Source organism: Caenorhabditis briggsae, assembly GCF_000004555.2.
Source record: "Caenorhabditis briggsae complete genome, chrX, whole genome shotgun sequence".
NCBI classification, from domain to species: Eukaryota; Metazoa; Nematoda; class Chromadorea; order Rhabditida; family Rhabditidae; genus Caenorhabditis; species Caenorhabditis briggsae.
In genome coordinates, this window is record NC_013491.2 from 3,363,857 (window position 1) to 3,380,397 (window position 16,541).

The 16,541-nt window shown below is 37.7% G+C and overlaps 5 protein-coding genes across 5 annotated transcripts; 3 read left to right on the forward strand and 2 right to left on the reverse strand.

The window, feature by feature from the left end:
- Positions 1 to 1,190: 1,190 nt before the first annotated feature.
- On the forward strand, positions 1,191 to 2,844 carry CBG01909 (the record flags this gene model as incomplete). The annotated part of the gene is made up of 5 exons (XM_002643673.2): positions 1,191 to 1,284; positions 1,334 to 1,390; positions 1,615 to 1,673; positions 1,727 to 1,828; positions 2,701 to 2,844. 5 exons carry the CDS (start codon positions 1,191 to 1,193, stop codon positions 2,842 to 2,844), a joined length of 456 nt encoding a protein of 151 aa, XP_002643719.2.
- Positions 2,845 to 3,159: 315 nt separating this feature from the next.
- CBG01910 lies at positions 3,160 to 3,664 on the forward strand (the record flags this gene model as incomplete). Its single annotated transcript, XM_002643674.1, has 3 exons — positions 3,160 to 3,271; positions 3,321 to 3,475; positions 3,524 to 3,664. 3 exons carry the CDS (start codon positions 3,160 to 3,162, stop codon positions 3,662 to 3,664), a joined length of 408 nt encoding a protein of 135 aa, XP_002643720.1.
- Positions 3,665 to 4,648: 984 nt separating this feature from the next.
- CBG01911 lies at positions 4,649 to 6,703 on the reverse strand (the record flags this gene model as incomplete). Its single annotated transcript, XM_045238975.1, has 7 exons — positions 4,649 to 4,723; positions 4,783 to 4,979; positions 5,028 to 5,272; positions 5,326 to 5,522; positions 5,572 to 5,690; positions 6,237 to 6,618; positions 6,665 to 6,703. 7 exons carry the CDS (start codon positions 6,701 to 6,703, stop codon positions 4,649 to 4,651), a joined length of 1,254 nt encoding a protein of 417 aa, XP_045091972.1.
- A 348-nt stretch (positions 6,704 to 7,051) lies between these two features.
- Positions 7,052 to 10,254, reverse strand: Cbr-glo-1 (the record flags this gene model as incomplete). The annotated part of the gene is made up of 5 exons (XM_045238976.1): positions 7,052 to 7,165; positions 7,804 to 7,938; positions 8,153 to 8,167; positions 9,861 to 9,890; positions 10,135 to 10,254. 5 exons carry the CDS (start codon positions 10,252 to 10,254, stop codon positions 7,052 to 7,054), a joined length of 414 nt encoding a protein of 137 aa, XP_045091973.1.
- A 1,815-nt stretch (positions 10,255 to 12,069) lies between these two features.
- Positions 12,070 to 16,257, forward strand: CBG01914 (the record flags this gene model as incomplete). The annotated part of the gene is made up of 12 exons (XM_045238978.1): positions 12,070 to 12,105; positions 12,156 to 12,410; positions 12,487 to 12,699; positions 12,772 to 12,894; positions 13,138 to 13,263; positions 13,312 to 13,429; positions 13,599 to 13,785; positions 13,829 to 14,162; positions 14,422 to 15,032; positions 15,620 to 15,788; positions 15,812 to 15,930; positions 16,131 to 16,257. 12 exons carry the CDS (start codon positions 12,070 to 12,072, stop codon positions 16,255 to 16,257), a joined length of 2,418 nt encoding a protein of 805 aa, XP_045091974.1.
- Positions 16,258 to 16,541: the final 284 nt, after the last annotated feature.

Genomic DNA, 16,541 nt, shown 5'->3' on the forward strand with positions numbered 1-16,541 from the left:
CTCCCCCCCCCCCCCCCGCCCTTTTGTTTGGAACGCACATGTCTCAATTGGGAAAGTTTCCCGTTAAGACACTCCAAAAGCACTATACGGCCGAAAATTCAGAAAACCTCTTTTGACCTTTATACATTCGAAATCCTTTTGAGATTCTATTCAGATGAGAATTAAGCAGTGAACGTTTTTTCTAATCGTGTTCTTTTTTCGACTTCATAATCTCGGTGTCATATAAATCTTAGTTTTATTAGTATAGGTCAATTTTAATCGTAGTTTGGTCGAATAACCGAAAATTTTATGATCGAATTCATTTCATACAGATTTCACTCCTAAATGTAGAATTTTCAAACTATATTTCATATTGGATTTTGCATGAAAATTTTCAAGAATAATTTTATAAACTTACAAATCAATGTATTTTAAAAGTTAGCCTAGAAATCCTAATATTTCTAGCGAAATTTTTTTCAGTTAGATTGGCATGACACTATTGCAAAACTCTATTTTTCATTTTTGTTTTTTTTAAAGCTTCAGTTTCTACCGCTATGTTTCACTCACAGTACCGGTCATTAAGAAATACAAAAACGTATATTTCAGTTGATTTTGACCATTTTCAAAAGTCTAGAGCTCGGCTTTTAAGTTTGCGATCCCTTTGGAAGTTATGGAACGTATGAAACAGATCTAGATTGAACATTTTGTTTTAACTTTCAAAAATTTTGCGAATTTTTGAAAAATTTCTAGTTTTTCAGATGGATGCCTATTTCTGAAAAACACCCGTTTTTTCACGTTTTCAGGACAATGGACTGAGAAGGGGTGTCCTTCAGAAATTGGCAAAAAGCTGAAAAACTAGGAATGTTCGAAAATTATGTAAACGCAAATTGTTCAATCTAGGTCTGTTTTACATCCTCCAAAATTTTCAAAGTGATCGGAAAATTGACAACCAAGTTCCAGATCCCTAAAATACCTAAAATCAAGTGAAAAATAAGTTTTTGTGTATCTCATCAACATGTACTGTACATTTTTATTCTTATTATTAGTTAGATAATAATTTGATTAGATCAGCCTTGGGGTCCGATCGGCGTAGACAATGGTTCAATAAACAATAAAAAAGAATTTCGTGCCAAAAAATTTTTCAACATTTTCTCAAAATCAAAATTTCATATTTCAAGCTAAAATTTTTTTGAATTTTTCAGGCCACAAGCATGTACTCTCAAATTTTGGCGACAACTCTACTAATTTCCTTCATTGTGATAGCTAATCAATGTGCTGCCACGGGTGGCACCACCACTCCAACTAGTAAGTTTTTGATGTACAGTAATCTATGCAAAAATTCCTAATTTTTCAGCCACCACCACCGCCACAGTGACAACAACCGCAGCACCTACCACGACAGTAGCCACGGGTAAAACTCGCTTTTTTTTTGTTAATGAAGTTTTCCAAGTTTTCCTTCGAATCCTTTCCTCTTATTTCCACGCAGACAAATTCCAATTTGTCGTCCCCTCTGACCTCTTGTATTCCAATCAAATGTGGTAGAAAGGAAGAAAGAATTAGAAGTGGTAAAGACATATGCGTATAAATACGTTCTTACTGTTTTGGGTCAACTAACGCTATTCACTTTTTTTGCAGCCTGCGCAACATGTACTGTAGATCAAATCATTATTACCACTGGAAACGATGGAGACTCAGTGAGCAATAAATTCTAAGGTTGCTCATTTTTTTAAATGTTAAATATTTTCAGCCTCCACTTACTGACGAAGGTGTTGATGCTAACGGATGCGCTACCATCACTTATACCTGTGAACGGACGCCGCAGGTGGCCACGGATGTTGTCTTGATTACTGTAAGTGGGATTTCAGATTTATCTATTAACTAACAAAGTGTTGATATCTGAAATAGAAAACGAGATACGGTGCCGGTCAAAAAGATGTATAACAACGTGTTTTTCAGTTGATTTTCAGTCAGTTTGACAATGTTCAGGAGTCTAGAGCTCGGCTGTCAAAGACCCAAGATTAAAAAATTTGCATTTACAAAACTTTTTAGAAGTTCCTTGTTTTTCAGTTATTTGCTAATTTCTGAAGGACACCGCATTTTTCCACTTTTGGTGCTGAAAACGCGAAAAAGGGAGGTATTCTTCATAAATCGGCAGATAAATAAAAAACTAGAAATTTTCAAAAATTTTTGTGAATGTAAAGTTTTTAGGTTAGTTCTGTTTTATAACCTACAAAAATGATCGGTCACTTGACGGCCGAGCTCTTACATTCTACTGAAAACAAGCTTTTGTATAACACTCTTGTCCGGTGCTTATGAACCTTATGGCCGAAAATTTCTTTAAAGGCGCATAGCAAGTTATGAAAAGGAAGCGGCTACAATTTAGTCAGGTAAATTTGTGCGCCTTACTACAGTAACTAGGAATTATTTTATTTTGGCCTATTTTAGGCAGTTTTCCTATTTAATAAGAAAATTCAGCTGATTATTTATGAGAATCTGAAGAATTTTAACGAAAAAATCAAGAATCTTAGGAAAGTAGGCAAATATGAAATAATTCCGAAGTACTGTATTAAAGACGCATGAAGTTGTTTGTAAAAATCGTAGATGTTTCCTATGCAGGACCGGTCATGCGCCTTTAAAGAAAAATTTGGTCAGAAGGTTCATCGACGCCAGACAAGAATAATATCCTGTACTTTTTTTTGAAAAAATAAATTTCATTTTTAGTACTACTCTGACAACGAGAATCCAAGAGATGTGGGAACTGAAAATGGAGTTGGAACGGCGAATGTGGTGATGAATTGTGTGGATGGTAACTGGGTGAAAGATGGTATTGTCATCAATGAGGTTGAGTGCCAAATCATTACCTAGACGGAATTTTAAGCCTCCAAAATGCTCAATATCACGGACACTAGGGATTGATGATAAGAAACCATTAACATTTATAATAATAATTAATCAAATTTTCATAATACTGATATTAATAATAACCATTCCTATAATAATAATATTAATTAATAAGCATTACTAACCCTAATGAATATTTCTTTGGTAATTTTTGAACTCCATTTCTCCTTTTTTCCAAGAAGTTGACTATACTTCATCATTACCTTTGTTTTCTCTGCTGGTTTCTTATTTTCTCTATGTATTGGTTGGTTGGTGTCCTAGTACCATTTGAGTTTCAGCATGCATCCACTTTTCACGCACCTTTTAGCTTTCACTTTTGCGTTGAAAACAGCTGAAGCATGTGTGGCAACATCGCCAGGAGGAACGGCTACAACGACGGCAGCGCCGACAGGTATGCAATAGTTGGGACAAGATTTATGCCAAAATTAGCTTCATTTCAGCTTGCAGATCTTGCACGTTAGACACCGTGACACATATTATGATCAGTGAGGGAACCAAAGAATTCACAAGTGACACGATTGACACGTCTGGAACTTGCGCTGTCAGAACTGCAGTTTGTGATGGATTTTCTGCGGACTCTGGTGTTATTATTACGGTTAGAGCAATATTTCATTTTTCAAATTGACACTTCTGAAATTTCCAGTTCAACAGAGATCAAGCCGGTGCAACCCCAACAGGCACTGGTACGGTGTCTGCAACTTTGGTTTGTAACGATGCTGGTGAATGGACATTGGAGGGGGAAACTATCGTGATCACCGAAATTGAGTGCCAATCAACGCCATAAAAAGGATCACTAAACTTTAGAACTTTATCGTTCATTTTCTGATGATCAGAACGACATTTCTATATATATAATGACTAATAATTCTACTGTGCTATGTTTGTAATAAGTGCTGAAATGTTTCTTTTGATATGACTACTGTATTTAATAACATCGGTGCTCAAGTCTGTGAAATTAGCCATAAAATGTTTCCTGTTTTTTGTTTCAGTGAGTTTCAAAAACTACATAAAACACAGGTCAATAAGATTTACAAAAACGTATTTTTCAGTTCATTTTTAGCTATTTTCAGGAGTATGGAGCTTGAATGATAAGTTTTCAATCACTTCGAAAACTTCGGAAAATATGAAACTGACCTATATTAGAAAGTTTGCATTTACAGAATCGTTTGAAAATTTCTGGTTTTTCAGCTATTTGCCGATTCCTGGAAGGTGCTTGTTTTTTATGTTTTCAGTGCAAAGCAGCTCTTAAAGGAGGCGAGACAGCAACAATTTCGAGGTCCAGTTCGGGGGACGAAATCGCGCCGCGCTTATAGTCGCTTCGCGCCCCCGTAGCTCAGCCGGTAGCGGCGCTGTACCCCTGAGCTGCCTGTCATGAGTTCAACCCCTCATGGGGGTTCTCTATGCAAAAAATCAGGAAAACTTTTTTTGGTGTCTGGCCTCCTTTAAAAATACTTTCAGCTTCAAATTACATCAAAAGTTCACGGAGATATTTTTATCTAAAAGTCCTAAAAAAATAATTCGGTCACCCAAACCTTTTTAAAAACTGATAATTGTCTCACAAAAGTAAAGAAAAATGCATGAAAAACAAAAAATTGAGTGGACCTCCCCCCACAGATCCTATAGCCCCCGGGAACTGGACTGCAGAGCTTCAGGCTCCTGAAAACAGTCAAAATGGCCGAAAATCAACTGAAAAACACGTTTTTTATATTTTGTTGAACAAGAAAACTTATGATTCCGAATTCCTTTTTTCTTAATATATGTACAAACATCAGATGATAGTGATATTATTCATCCAGAAAACTCTTCCCGCTGCTTCGCTGGGTTGCATTAGACGCGGAGAATTCTGAAAAGCATCTAGAAATTTGTATTAAAATTTTTGCTCTTTGAAAATGCTCAAACTACCTCTTTGAATCTAACTGAATTAGTTTTCGGGGGCTCTTCATCCTTGACAGTTTCCATCTCAACTACTTCTTCTTCGATTTCTTTCGATTTCCCTTTTTTGACATCCTGTTCTTTGGTCTTAGGTTCATCTTTATGCAGGAAAGACCGAGATGCTCCATTCCCACATGCACACATACATTGTCCATTAACGATTGCTCCTGAATGTGTTTTTGATCTTTCGTTCTAAACTGTTTTTTTGTGTTTACCTGGAGTATCAAATGTCAGCTGTGCCGGTGTGACTTGTTCTTGAATCTTTGAGGAAGAGGAAGTTGACTCCGAATCCAAACTGCTGCTCATTTCAATGACCATCGCTGGCATTTGTGGGCTTTTCGACTTCACACATTGCAGAATTCCTGATTGAACATCATTATCATACTGCTCGCGGACACCACACAAACAGGCGCGTAGTCTGGATTTGTCATTCATACGACACACACTTTGTTGGCGTAAGCTAAAAATATATTGTATAATTTTTTCGATTAAATTTTGGTGTTATTTTTTTACTTTTGAATACATCCTCTGAGCGCGTAGTCCCTGTTGTAGATCAATTGCACATATTCCGTATTCAAATCGAGCGCCTGACGATAACAAGTAATTTCATCTTCATCCAACATACAAGCACTGGTGATATTGTTTTTTGTTGGGTCCGATGATCGACTGATTCTTGAGATTCCACTTCCAAAAATTCGGAGAGCGGTGGTCTGAAAAAAGATAGATAGTAAGAACCAGTAAAAATGAACACGAAAATACCCTTGATCCACAAACGCCAAGAGTGTCAAGGCTGGGACGTGTGATGGAAAGTTCTGGAAGTCCCCAAAGTCTGTCAGCAAGGTCGAACTGATAAATTGCGCGAGCATATGCAGCGTCTTCTGAAAATTCGAATTTTTGCGAGGGAATGGGCTCTAGAGGAGCAAATATAATTAACAAAAGCAAATGTCAGGTGGTTAAAAAATGAATTATTAGATTAGAGATTTCTGAGAGCTTTTTTCAGCTATTTGCCAATTTCTAAAAGAATATTGTTTTTTTTTATTATTTCAGTATAAAACAGGTCAAAATAGGGTGACAGCAAATAACCGAAAAACTACGAAATTTATAAAATCTCTGCGAATTTACAGCTTTTAGTGTAAGTCTGTTTCAAAATTTTCAAAACTCGATGAATGATGGAAATTTCCAGACTACTGAAAATAGTCAAAATGACCGAAAACTAACGGAATAACATGTTGTGGTATATTCTATTGAACTTTACTGTATATAGAGATTCAAATGTAATGGGGTTATTCAGCTAGGTAAAAAACCAGGTATTTTACATGGCAGAAAGGTAAATAACCTAGTTTTTGGTTTTTTACCTAGTTGAATAACTCCAGAAGTGTGTACAATGGATAGATCCTACAAAAATTAAGGCTTCGATCACTTACCATCCAGTAGACTTGGTCCGAAAAAATTCCTCTTCGGGACAAACGGGGATCTTACAAAACATTGATCCAGTGCACTCCGGAATTTCATGGAATTCTCATTGAAAAATTTCAACAAACTATTATATTTAGTCATTGGCGGTGGTGTTGGCCTGGCTCTTGTCTCTCCATCATTTGACGTGGATTCTTGAGGTGGTGTTACATGAGTAGCTGATACGGAAGCATCAAAACATTCATCGAAAATTTTGCGCTCGGTGTGACAGGATGGACGGCGGACACAAGACTTGAATGCGTTTTCTTTGTACTGCAGGATCTGTTCAGTGTATTCAGCGGCAGATTTTGCACATTGTTGGAGAAGATCTGCGCAATAGAATTGGCAGTTTATCTGGAAAAAAAAATTCTTGAAAAATGAATTCTAAATGAAAACTGACCAACTGCGAAAGCGAGAAGAAAATGAGAAGCGGCTTCATCGGAATGACAGACACTTTTGGTAAACTTTTGGATATTTGAATAGTCACGAAGTGTCTACAGTAGTATATCTTCTCTCCCTTTTACACCCCCTCTTCAAAAATCCAGTTTTATAGAGTGCACTTTCTCCAGAAGAAGAGGTCGTTTCTAAATAAACAGTATTTTGTTGTTGACGTGGGGGGAATTCAGAAATCTGCTGAATCATCTGAATCATATAGGCGTGACATTACTTGAAACTTTCATTTTACAGAATAGTGGGAAATACCATAAGAGGGGAAAGAACAATGGAATGACGAAGACGAAAATAGGAAGGTTCTAGAGAAAGTTCAATGATCACGGTCAATTTTATTTTAGCAACACTTGGAGTCGTGCTTGTAAAGAGTGGAGTTGTCATCAAGGTTCACGTTGCCTTCCCGATTCAAGAATGGGACGTCGTACTGGCCACCTTGTTCAGTTGAAATCACCTGAAAAATTGGGGAAAATTTGAAATAAAAACGAAAAAAAATACTGTAAACCGAAAGAATATCTAAAATGGTAATTTGACCCTATTTCCACAAAAAAACCTGTAATAGAAAGGCACCGAGACTGTCAAGTTTGTGCTACCGTTCTTCCTCTAATAGACCAATCCGTCCACATCGAGCTCACTTATCTCGGTTCCTATACAAGGTATCAACAATTTGTCAACTGATAAAATGTTTGCAATATCATGGTAATCAATTTGTTAGTTGAGCACTTTGTGATATCTTTGACAGAAAATGAGTTATATGCGCTTAAATTTGAAAGTTAGACGATCATTATATTGCAGGCTTCACGATTTATTAATTTCTGCAAAAGTGAACAATTCAAGAAATACAAGTTGTTATGTATATTTCGATTTCTGTGAAAGACAACGAAAAATGTCAAATAATAAATTATTTATCATGATATCACAATTATTCCATCAGTTGGCACACTTTTGATATGTTACACAGAAATCGAGATAATTAAGTTCGAAGATGAAGGTTTTCGTGAATTTCTATTTGAGGAAATATGACATTCATAATTGAGGAATCAACTTTTGAAACCTAACAACTTTCTCATATTTCCCTCCCAAAAAACCTACAGTATTTGACAAGAATTTGAACGCCTCTTCAATTCCCACACTTTCCTTGGCTGATGTTCGGAAGGATCCGACGAATCCGTTGTTTGTCTCCAAGTCGTACAACTTGTCGTCACCAAGTTGGTTTTCAATGTCACACTAGAAAAAACAAATAAACAATTTTTAAAAGGGTACTACTCTATTACCTTGTTTGCAAGAAGAATGGCTGGAACTGGTGAGCCATCGGCTAGCGTCACTTTCTGATCGAGATCGGTTTTCCAGCGAAGTGCTCCCTCGATTGTTCGCTCTCTGGTTGAATCCAGGACAATGATGGCAGCATGAGCATCCTTGTAGTAGACACGTGTCATGACACCATAGCGATCTTGGCCTGAAATTATATTTTTTTTCCATATTTGAACATTTGGTGGAATTCCGAACATTTTTAGACAAGTTGACTCAACTTTTTTTCTTTTTTTTTTTCAACTCGTGCAACACATCAATGTTAGTTATTGCTAGTTTCCTACTTAAATTATTTGGGTACTACGTTTTCGAACACACTTTGTGATCTTTGCGAGAGAAAGTTGAAAAGAAAAACTTTTCAAAAAGTTATGCGCGGATTGTAAGTTTTCTTTTCCGCCCCTCTCTTACTTTTTCGCTCATTTCTTCTGGTATACAAAACGTTTGGCACAAATACACAACCACAAACACACGTAGCGTCGCGCGCGCGGGCCGCACAAGTATTCTTGCCACCTACCACACCGACCGGATTCCGCGCAACCTCTCATTCCTTTGCCGACGCCGACGACGCGGCACTTACTTTCAGTAAAATACATGAGCATTGGTAAGAAGAGAGAAAAAGAAAGACAAAAAAATCCTACGTGAAAAAGAAAGTCGAGGTTGAAGGGGTATGAGAGCAAAATGTACACACAAATACTACGAAAAAGATCTTCACCGGTGTCTAGAGAGCACTGCGCTCTTACCGGAACATGTTTAACCCCTACGCCTGCCAACGTGAATTTTTGTTAGAGAGGTTTTGCACTTTTAGAATATTTTTAGACATTGAAACAGTTTCGGTTACTTGCAAATCAAACTGCAAGGCAATTTGTTGTTTATTGTATTCTAGGGACCTATGGATCCTAAGATTGAAATATTCCAGGGAAATATTCATGGAATATGAATTTCTTATAGTTTTCAGACATACTTTTCCGTTAGCCTTAAGTCTAAATTACAATAATCATTAACTATTAGACTTTGTTAGTCAGAGTTTGATCTATTAAATGTTTTTCAATTATATTTTTCATGTTTTTAGGAGCCTGTAGATTTCATTCCAAGGCTCCAAAATTCCGACTTAATGGACATAAAAAAATTGAAAACCATTTTTTTAGCATATGATTTCAATTGTAATTTTAGTACACCACTGCTAATTTTCAATTCTACTGTGAGACATTATATCTGAAATAGTTATTTTTGGCTTTTGAAGTTAGTACCGGTCAGTAAGGTATACAAAAACACATTTTTCAGTGGATTTCCGGCCATTTCGACAATTTTTAAGAGTCTGGAGCATAGCTTTCAACTTTGCGATCACTTTGAACATTTTGAACAGACCTAGACTAAAAACTTTGATTTCACAAAATTTCTTGAAAACTCTTAGTTTTCAGCTATTTGCGGATTTCTGAAAAACATTCGTTTTTTCATGGTTTCAGTACAAAAAAAAGCCCAAGAAGGCATCTCTCAAAAATTGGAGAATAGCTGAAAAACTAAGAAATTTCCATAAATTCTGTGAATGCAAAGTTATCAATCCAGGACGGTTTTTGACCCACAAAACTTTTCAAAGTGATCAAAAACTTGACAACCGAGCTCTAGACTTCTGAAAATGGTCATAATCAACTGACCGCGATTTTCATTTCGATTTTGTAGCGATTTTTTTTCGATTGTCATGACCGAGATTTTTATTTGGAGCCCCAAAATCCACGTCATCCTGTGCATTTTCACAAACTCAACCAATCATCCATCCGGTCCAGCAATTCGCGATTCGTTGTAACGATTCTCCAAAATCGGGAGAGGTCAAAAACAAACTCAACACAAAAGGTGTCACTTTCAATAGACCCCTCCTCTTTTCTATTCCTTTTTCCGCACCGAATATGAGCATTGCGATAGATTTTTCATTGAAAATTTTTGAAAAATGGATTTTTCTCATTTTTGGTTTACATTTAGCTGTGAATCTTTTTAGTTAAATTCATTTAGAAGCTAGGAAAAACTTCAGTCTATTTAGATAGATAACACATCACAATTATGCCGTTCGCACCCTGTTTCTTTTTTTCACTATTCAACAATAGCATTAGAGCTCAAAAGCGCACAGCCGGGCGGCCTCGTGCTCAGAAGGAAAAGCGGTTTTCTCCTCTGTGATATAGTACCGCGACAACCGTCTGTTTCTGCTCCAGCTCCCCTCCGGTAAAATTCCAAAGCCCCGCCCATCTTGGAAAAAATTATTTCTTGCACATGGCAACTTACACAGCCGCCACTGGTAAACAATGTGTGCGCATCCATCCAGCCTTGGCATACAAACAGGCGCGGAACGAGAAAAAAGAAGACAGAGAGCGAAAGGTCGCTTATCAAAATCCCACCCGAGTTCCCATTTTTTACCCCCTCCCTCCCATCATACTGTCGTTTTTCCATGAGCACACAATTATTTGCATTTGGGTTAAAAGACAGCCGCCTTGATTTTGTCTATATCTCTCCTCCTCCTACCACGCGTCTTCCACAGTCTCTTGTTCTGATTTCATCCCAAGTTTCAAGTGGTTACCGCCCCTTTGCCATTGGGCCCGTACTAGTTTTTTTCCAGTACAATGTCGTGTTCTTCTTTTACACTTTTTGAACATTTTGACATTGATAATGTTAACACAAGGAAAAGTCTAAAGTTTGAGTTCACCTCTCCCCCCTCCGTGCGCTTTTGAGGCCCACCCATTCCGCTAATGAATTATTTCCATTCATTTGGGAATCCGAAAAACCTTTCGGTTTCTTCTAAGATGCTTGTGATTCCCGTACCTTTTGTATTTTGCAATTATCTTTCCTTATCATTCTTTTTTGAGTAAACTCTGAACTGTGTCCCATTTTGCCGTAATTTCCCTGATAGAAACCTAGCCATCAACTTTAAGCTTCGTTATTTTGATTTTTGTCAAAGATATAAAAACTTTGTCAACTGATAAATTGTTTACCATGAAATCGCCAATATTTCCCCCGTTTTTGATATCTTTCACAGAAACCGAGATAATTGAGCCCAAAGTTGTTCTCTATTAATTTCAAGTGTTTTGGGCTGTTCAAATTAAGAAAATAGGAAACTTATTCTACTACAGTATTCTAAGTATTTTGCTTTTTGAAAATATTGTTCTGAACATTCAAAAAATTGCCAAGTTTTTGAAACATGTTTCAGACAGCATCTTAATTTAGAAATACCGTATTCGCTCTGATAGAAGTTTCACCCCCCCCCCCTTAAATGCTTACCTTAAGCTCAATTATCTCAAGACCTTCAAACGATAGCAATCATTCTCAACATTTTATCAGTTGACAAGTTTTTGATATCTTCCACAGGAACCGAGATAAATTGGCTCAAAGTTGACGGTTTGGTTGGGCTCGTATCATGGGAAATGCGGTATTCCGTTTTTTTTTTAGAAAAGATTTGAGTATAACATTTCTAGCTTTTGGAATGTTTTAGACAGTATCTCAATTTATTCTCAGTTTCTTTAGAATCTCAAAAAAAAGTCAATTTAGGACTGCTCAAAAGTCTTTTTTTTATAATTTTAAGAGTTTACAATTTTCCGCGTTTCATTATTTAAAAAAAACGTTTAGCCTAATGTAAAATACACTGAAAGAATATACTAAAATAATTCAAAAAATTGAAAAATCCTTTTTTTAGTTTTCTTCTGAATTTTCAAGAATTCAGAATTTCGCTACCTCCCTCCAGTAGATTCTTGTTTCCCGAATATGGCGAATTGCTGTGGTTGTGTTGTGTTGCATATTTGTGTTGATCTATCTTGCCTACTGTGTTTGCTCGACGCCCTCCCACCTATCCAACTCACCTTGGCGGCTCTCTCGCCCTTTTCTCACTATTATTTTTCTTCATCAAGACATTGACTCCCGCTCTTCTATCGTCAGCCCCCGTCCCCTAATTATGTATATTGTTTGAACTTGCCTCCCATCGAAACCTATTTGGATATTCCAATACGTTTCTCTCTTTCCAGAAAGCGTGGGAAACCATTTCTAACATCTGATTGCCAGTGAAAATTCTGTAATATGAGCGCCCGCTCGGCATATTTGTGTCAAATACAGGTAAACTGTTGGACAAGTCACGTTGCATCGAGAATTAAAAAAGCGTTCAGATTTGCAATACGTTTCTAATAGCAGCTGGTTTGTTAGCCGTCGGCTTGGCGGGAAGTCAGTTCTCAAAAGTTGGTTTGGATAACTACCGAGACATTGACTTTCGGTTACTCAACTTTATACACGTGGTAACAGGATGTATAGGATTCTACTCATTATGGAGGAATCATGGAAGCATAGTCACCAAATCCCTTTATCTAGTTTCATTCGTAATTGGGTTTGCTACAGCGGTCTTTTACGGATTCACCACGTATAGGGCGAGTTTGAAGTTTTTGATTTTTTTTTAAACTTTAGATCTGCGAATCCAAAAGGATAGCCCTAAACATGTTCCAGGTAGTCAAAGCTGGTGAAAATCTCAACTCCCTACAGTCAGCTGCCGGATTCAACGAAGAGTTCCAATCGGAGAATAGCAATTATGCAGGCCGAATCGTTATCTCTGCTCTGATGATTGCTGCTGGAGCCGTTGCGTCTCTATTCTCCCTCTTCGCCATTTTCCTTTTGAGCAAAATCATTGTGGTGACCATTCCAGTATACCCAATGCAATCGGTAAGCTTCGCATACTAACATTCTGCTTCTAACCCTAATGCTTATTTTCAAATCTAGATCTCCATGATTCAGAGAGAACAAGAATTGGCGATGAGCACTGCCAAGAAAAGTCTGGCAACTATTGGACTGATAAAGTTCATTCTTTGTTTTGGTATTCTTGGACTCTGCGTCTTCATTGAATACGAACATGAGAACGTAAGTATTTTTCCGGGAAAAACCTGCAATAGAAGGGCCCCCACACTGTCAAGTTTGAGCTAAATTATCTTGATTCCTATACAAGATATAGAAAACGTGTCATCTGAGAAAACACTTCTGATATTATCATGAACAATTTATCAGTCCACAGCTTTCTGCTATTTTTGACAGGAACTGAGAAAAAGGGCCTTTCTAATACAGGTTTTACGGAAATTTTCTGAGAAAGCATCTCTTGGGGTTTAGGTTGCCGGCCAAGACAAGTACATCAAAATCGGACTTGACCATATTGCTGCCATGCTTGCTATTGTCAGTGGTGCTATGGATATATGGGCAACCAGAGGAAAAAATCAACAAAATCTGAATCTCAAGGTACGGTAGTCTCTGATTATCTTTGTACTCTCTTGGATATTGACACAGGTTGCACTCGCGGTAGCAGTCGTCGCAGCCACCTGGTGTCTCAAGGCGGTTGATAACAACGCAATGCCGTTCTACAAGAATGACTTGAAATTCTACTACCAGGGTCGTGAGCTCGGAGGTATGTATAACCTATCTATCCTGGGAGACACGCAAAAAGATATACGCAAACTGAAATTTGATACATATTTGTGTATGTTTTCAATTTCCAAAAATATTCATATGTATCGTGAAGTCATCAAACCCAATGATCGAAAAATGGAATTCCTCTTTTAGAACTTCTTTTTTAGATCCCTCAATCACTTCAACCGATGCACCAAGATACATTCTCGTAGTGGCACATGGTGTCCTTCTAGGATGTCTGGGACTTGCCTTCACCCTTTGTACCATGTCAGCTGTATTTGTTGGAACTTATCTTCAGCTTGACTTCCACTCAATGCACACTGAGACTAGCAAGAATCTTAAAATCACTACTGGGTAAAAAACAAATAACAAATGGAGCAACAAGGCCAAATTTCAGCGTGCTCAACATTCTCCACATCTTCTGGGGAGCTTGTATGCTGGCTTTATGCATTTTGGGATTGTTGGACACTTGGTGGAGAGGAGAGTTCCTTGGAGCGGATTTGCTTTGGGTTTCGGTCCTATTTATGACGACTGGATTAGTGACATGCAACAATCACACCGTTCTGATCACCACAAAATTCATCTTGTCCGTTGTCTGCCTTGGAATTTGTACCGAAAAAGTTTGCTCCTCCGCCAATTTGATCTACCAAATGGCCGCCTATCCAGCATACAGAAATGGGAATACAAGAACATTCGTTGGACAGATTATTTTGTACTCGATTCAAGCTGGTGTAAGTTGGAAGGAGAAGCATAGATAGAAAACTCAACAAGCCTATTTACCGTATTTGCTCAATTATCTCGGTTCCTTCAAAAAATACCAAATACTGGTCAACTGATAAATTCTTTATCATAACATATCCATATGTGTAAACTCAAATATCTCGGTTCCTGTGAGAGATATCAAAAATTTCTTCCACTGATGAAATGTTGGTGGTATTATGATAAACAGATTATATGAAATGATTCTTTTAAAAATTTCTAAAATTCCAGATATATCTCCTGGAAGGTCTTACATCTCTTGTGGGCGCCTATCTTTATGGAACCGAAATCCGAAAACAACCAAACCTGACCTACCGCCACTCTAACAGCGTTCATGGTCTATTCTCACTTGGAACCCTTTTCTACGCAGTTGTCATTACCGGAACCTACATTGTGTTTGAGCTCGGAAAATGGAGATACAACGAAGTCCCTATTGAAGTTCCATTCTTCAGACTTGGAAATGGACCACTTGCTGGAGCAGTTTTTGTTGTTCAGGTACTCAGACAGTTTAGATTTAGAAATAAAACTGTCTGTTCAGTTCCTCTGCATCCCGTTCCCAAGTCTCTTGGCATCTGCTTCGATCCTAAACATTATCATTGCTTCAATATCTCTATTCACCGTATCCTCAGCAATCACCAATGTTTACTATCTGGTAGAAACTTCCGAAATCTTATCTCGAAACCCCAAGAACCTGTTTTACAGCAACGCTACTTGCAAGCGTCTGACCTTTTGCCAACCACTGAAACTCAGCAAACAATCTACCAAGTTGCTATCATTCTCGCCGCCGGAGCAGCTCTCGCGTGTGTCATATGCACTGTTTGCGCAATTATTTGCTCGCTAAGGTTCGGGTTGAATATTCATCTTGGTCTGTATATTTAATAGGAACGGGGAGAGATTTATTTATGATTAGTTGATAAGATACACGAAAAGGTGTTTTTCAGCTGATTTTCGGTCATTTGGACATATTTCAAAAATCTGGAACTTGGCTGTCAAGTTACCGATCACTTCAAAAATTTCAGAAAGTGTGAAACAGACCTAGATTGAAAACTTTGCATTCGCAAAACTTTTTGAAAATTCCTAGTTTTTCAGCTATTTGCCGATTTCTGAAGGACGCCACGTTTTACGTACAAAAACAGGTAAAACGGGATGTCTGTCAGAAATCGGCAAATAGCTGAAAAACAAGGAATTTTCAGAAAATTCTGTGAAGGCGAATTTTTGAATCTAGATCTGTTTCAAACGCTCCAACGTTTTCAAAGCGTTCGGAAACTTGACAACCGAGCTCCAGTCTCTTGAAAATGATCAAAACATTCGAAACTCCACTGAAAATTGCGTTTTCGTATATCATATTGTTCGGTACTGTAATTAATGAAAACGGGAAAACTCTTCAGTTCAGATTAGATAAACTAGGTCAACCTCAATGATGATTCAGATCCTCTTACATTCTCCACCACCGGTCTACCTCGCCAGATAGCACCGTTGTTGCTCCGCTTGGAGAAGAGCAATTTGGAAGTGGAACGTTGAGAGTTGGCACCCACATGCGCACTCCCTCGCGACACATGCATCCACAGCAAAGCCCGGTAACCTTTTCTAGAAAGATCGTTTTGAGAAACCCTATATTTAGGCCGGAGGAGGCATTCAACCAATGGAAGAACAATCGGTTTACTGGAGTGCTGACGAGAATCCGTTCTACTATCACACATCTAAACGATTCTACGGCAAACCTTATCAAATTGAGTCGGGGTAAGTTGGATGGCTGCAGAGAATGTGCAGAAAAATGTTGAATTGTCGGAGAACAAAATCTATAGACAGTAGCTGATAAAAAAGTTTAAGAATGTGAACTTTTCTGATAGCAACAAGCTTCAAATTGACTTAAGTCATATAAGTAATTGTTAAAAAGTCGGCTCGAAAAGTGCAGAAATCAATAAACTTGGAAATTTCAGATTCTATGGTTACGCACTAGCTGGAATTGGAAGCGATCCGGCTGGCCAAAGTCCATCAGGCGATCCAAACCGGAGGGTACAATCATCGGCGTCACAAACACAAATTGGACATGTCTTCAACAACTAATAATCCTAATTTTTTGTTATTTTTTCCATAATTTTTTATAATTCAAAACTTCACTTAGAAACTGTTAGTCGCCTCAAAATTGCCTCGCACCCCGCTTCATTACCCCTGTTTCTTTTTCCAGCCCTTTCAAGTGCTCACTTCTATATATCAAATCAATTCAATTCAAGTTTGACGCCATTTTCTTGTTTTTAGAAAAGGACATAAAAGGAAAATGGTGCTCACTTGTTAGCTCAATTTCTGAAACTGCGTCAAAACCAATCCCAAATTTTTCTTTCTGTCTCTAT